Genomic DNA, 2,158 nt, shown 5'->3' with positions numbered 1-2,158 from the left:
TCCCCACCCCAAAAGGAAGAATTTCATCCCAAATTCCCACCCCAATCCCCCCATTCCCGTGTCATCCCTCCCAGCCCTCGTGGTGCCCCTTTAGGGTCTGGAAGGATCTCCCAGGTCCCTTTTTTGGGGTTCCCCAGCTCACTCACCTCGTCGGCCCCGAAGGGTTTGGGTTTCAGGGCGGGCACGTGCACCTCCTCGTAGCCCTTGCGCTGGCGCCGGAAGGAACCGTCGGGCAGCTGGCACCGCTTGTTGGCCATGAAATGACTGCCCTGGGCAAACACCAGATCCTCCAAATCCAGCACCTGCCGCGGGGCCAGCGCCTGGGAAACGGGAAAAGGGTCAGGGGATCATCCTGGGAATGGGAAAAGGGTCAGGGGAACAGCGGGGGAAATGGGAAAAGGGTCAGGGGGTGATCCCAGGAACGGGAAAAGGGTCAGGGAGGCAGCCTGGGAATGGGAAAAGGGTCATGGGGATCATCCCAGGAATAGGAAAAGGGTCAGGGAGTGATCCTGAATATGGGAAAAGGGTCAGGGGATGGTCCTGGGAACAGGAAAAGGGTCAGGGGATCATCCTGGGAATGGGAAAAGGGTCAGGGGATCATCCTGGGAACACCATGGCAAACGGGAAAAGGGTCAGGGGGGAAATCTGAGAAACAGGAAAAGGGTCAGGGGGGCTGCCCAGGAATGGGAAAAGGGTCAGGGGGGCAGCCTGGGAACACCATGGGAAATGGGAAAAGGGTCAGGGGATCATCATGGGAATGGGAAAAGGGTCAGGGGATCATCCCGGGAATGGGAAAAGGGTCAGGGGATGATCCTGAATATGGGAAAAGGGTCAGGGGATTATCCTGGGAACGGGAAAAGGGTCAGGGGCCAGCCTGGGAACGGGAAAAGGGTCAGGGGATCATCCTGGGAATGGGAAAAGGGTCAGGGGAACACGGAGGGAAATGGGAAAAGGGTCAGGGGGTGCTCTTGGGAACAGGAAAAGGATCAGGGAGTGATCCTAAATATGGGAAAAGGGTCAGGGAGTCATCCTGGAAACGGGAAAATGGTCAGGGGGTGATCCTGAATATGGGAAAAGGGTCAGGGGGCAGCCCGGGAATGGGAAAAGGGTCAGGGGATCAGCCTGGGATCAGGAAAAGGGTCAGGGGAACAGCAGGGGAAACGGGTGAAGGGTCAGGGAGGCAGCCTGGGAACAGGAAAAGGGTCAGGGGGTGATCCTGAATATGAGAAAAGGGTCAGGGGGCAGTCTGGGAATGGGAAAAGGGTCAGGGGATCATCCCGGGAACGGGAAAAGGGTCAGGGGATCATTTTGGGAACGGGAAAAGGGTCAGGGGGTGCTCTTGGGAACAGGAAAAGGGTCGGGGGATCATCCTGAGATTGGGAAAAGGGTCAGGGAATTATCCCGGGAACAGGAAAAGGGTCAGGGGGTGATCCTGGGAATGGGAAAAGGGTCAGGGGATCATCCTGGGCCGTGGTCTGCATCCTGGGATCAGCAGAATCTCTGAGGTGAAATGACCCCAGAGCGCATCTCTAGGATTTCTGTGCTCTGGGCACTCCAAATCCCTTTGGGGCCTTGCTGGGGAGTTCCCAGGAGGACTATGAGTAGATCCTGGGGTTTATGGGATCAGATCCAGGGATTTTACAGGATCATATCCTGGGGGTTTTTGGGATCATATCCCAGGGTTTTTTGGGATTGTATCCCAGGGTTTTTAGGATCAGTTCCTGGGCTTTTTTGGGATCGGATCCCAATGTTTTTTTGGGATCGGATCCTGGGTATTTTGGGATTTTACCTCTCCGCCCTGGTCCAGGTCCATGGTCTCCAGGTCGGTGTCCATGCGGGATTGCCGCACGCGCTCCCGCCGCGATCGCTCCTCCTGTGGAATTTTGGGATTCAGCCCCGGGGAAGGGGATTCAGACCCCAATTCCTTCGGGATTGAACCAGAACGACCCTTTTTGGCAGGAAAACCCAATTTCCACATGGAAATGGGACATTTGGGATACAGGAAACGTGAGGAAATACATCCGGGGGCTCCTCAACCCTACAGACCCCAAACTTGGTTTCATTCTCTGCCTTTTTTCTCTCCCCTTTTACCATTGATTTAATTTATTATTAAAACTACTAAATGTACTACCACACAAAAGAAGCATTATTATTATTA

The 2,158-nt window shown here is 54.8% G+C and overlaps 1 protein-coding gene across 1 annotated transcript in view; it reads right to left on the bottom strand.

The window, feature by feature from the left end:
* LOC130587326 (U5 small nuclear ribonucleoprotein 200 kDa helicase-like) overlaps nt 1–2,158 on the bottom strand; it is a gene marked incomplete at both ends in the record, with an annotated part of 18,274 nt that overhangs the window by 5,967 nt on the left and 10,149 nt on the right. The window contains 3 exon segments of the mRNA XM_057388302.1: nt 41–320; nt 1,790–1,873; nt 2,120–2,127. Of these exon segments, the coding sequence (XP_057244285.1) occupies nt 41–320; nt 1,790–1,873; nt 2,120–2,127 (372 nt within the window).

This window comes from Malurus melanocephalus, unplaced genomic scaffold (assembly GCF_030028575.1).
Source record: "Malurus melanocephalus ecotype Western Australia unplaced genomic scaffold, MMel_1.1 scaffold_1762, whole genome shotgun sequence".
NCBI lineage: Eukaryota > Metazoa > Chordata > Aves > Passeriformes > Maluridae > Malurus > Malurus melanocephalus.
Note: the sequence above shows the minus strand (reverse complement) of the source record. Positions and strands in the feature narration are given on the sequence as shown.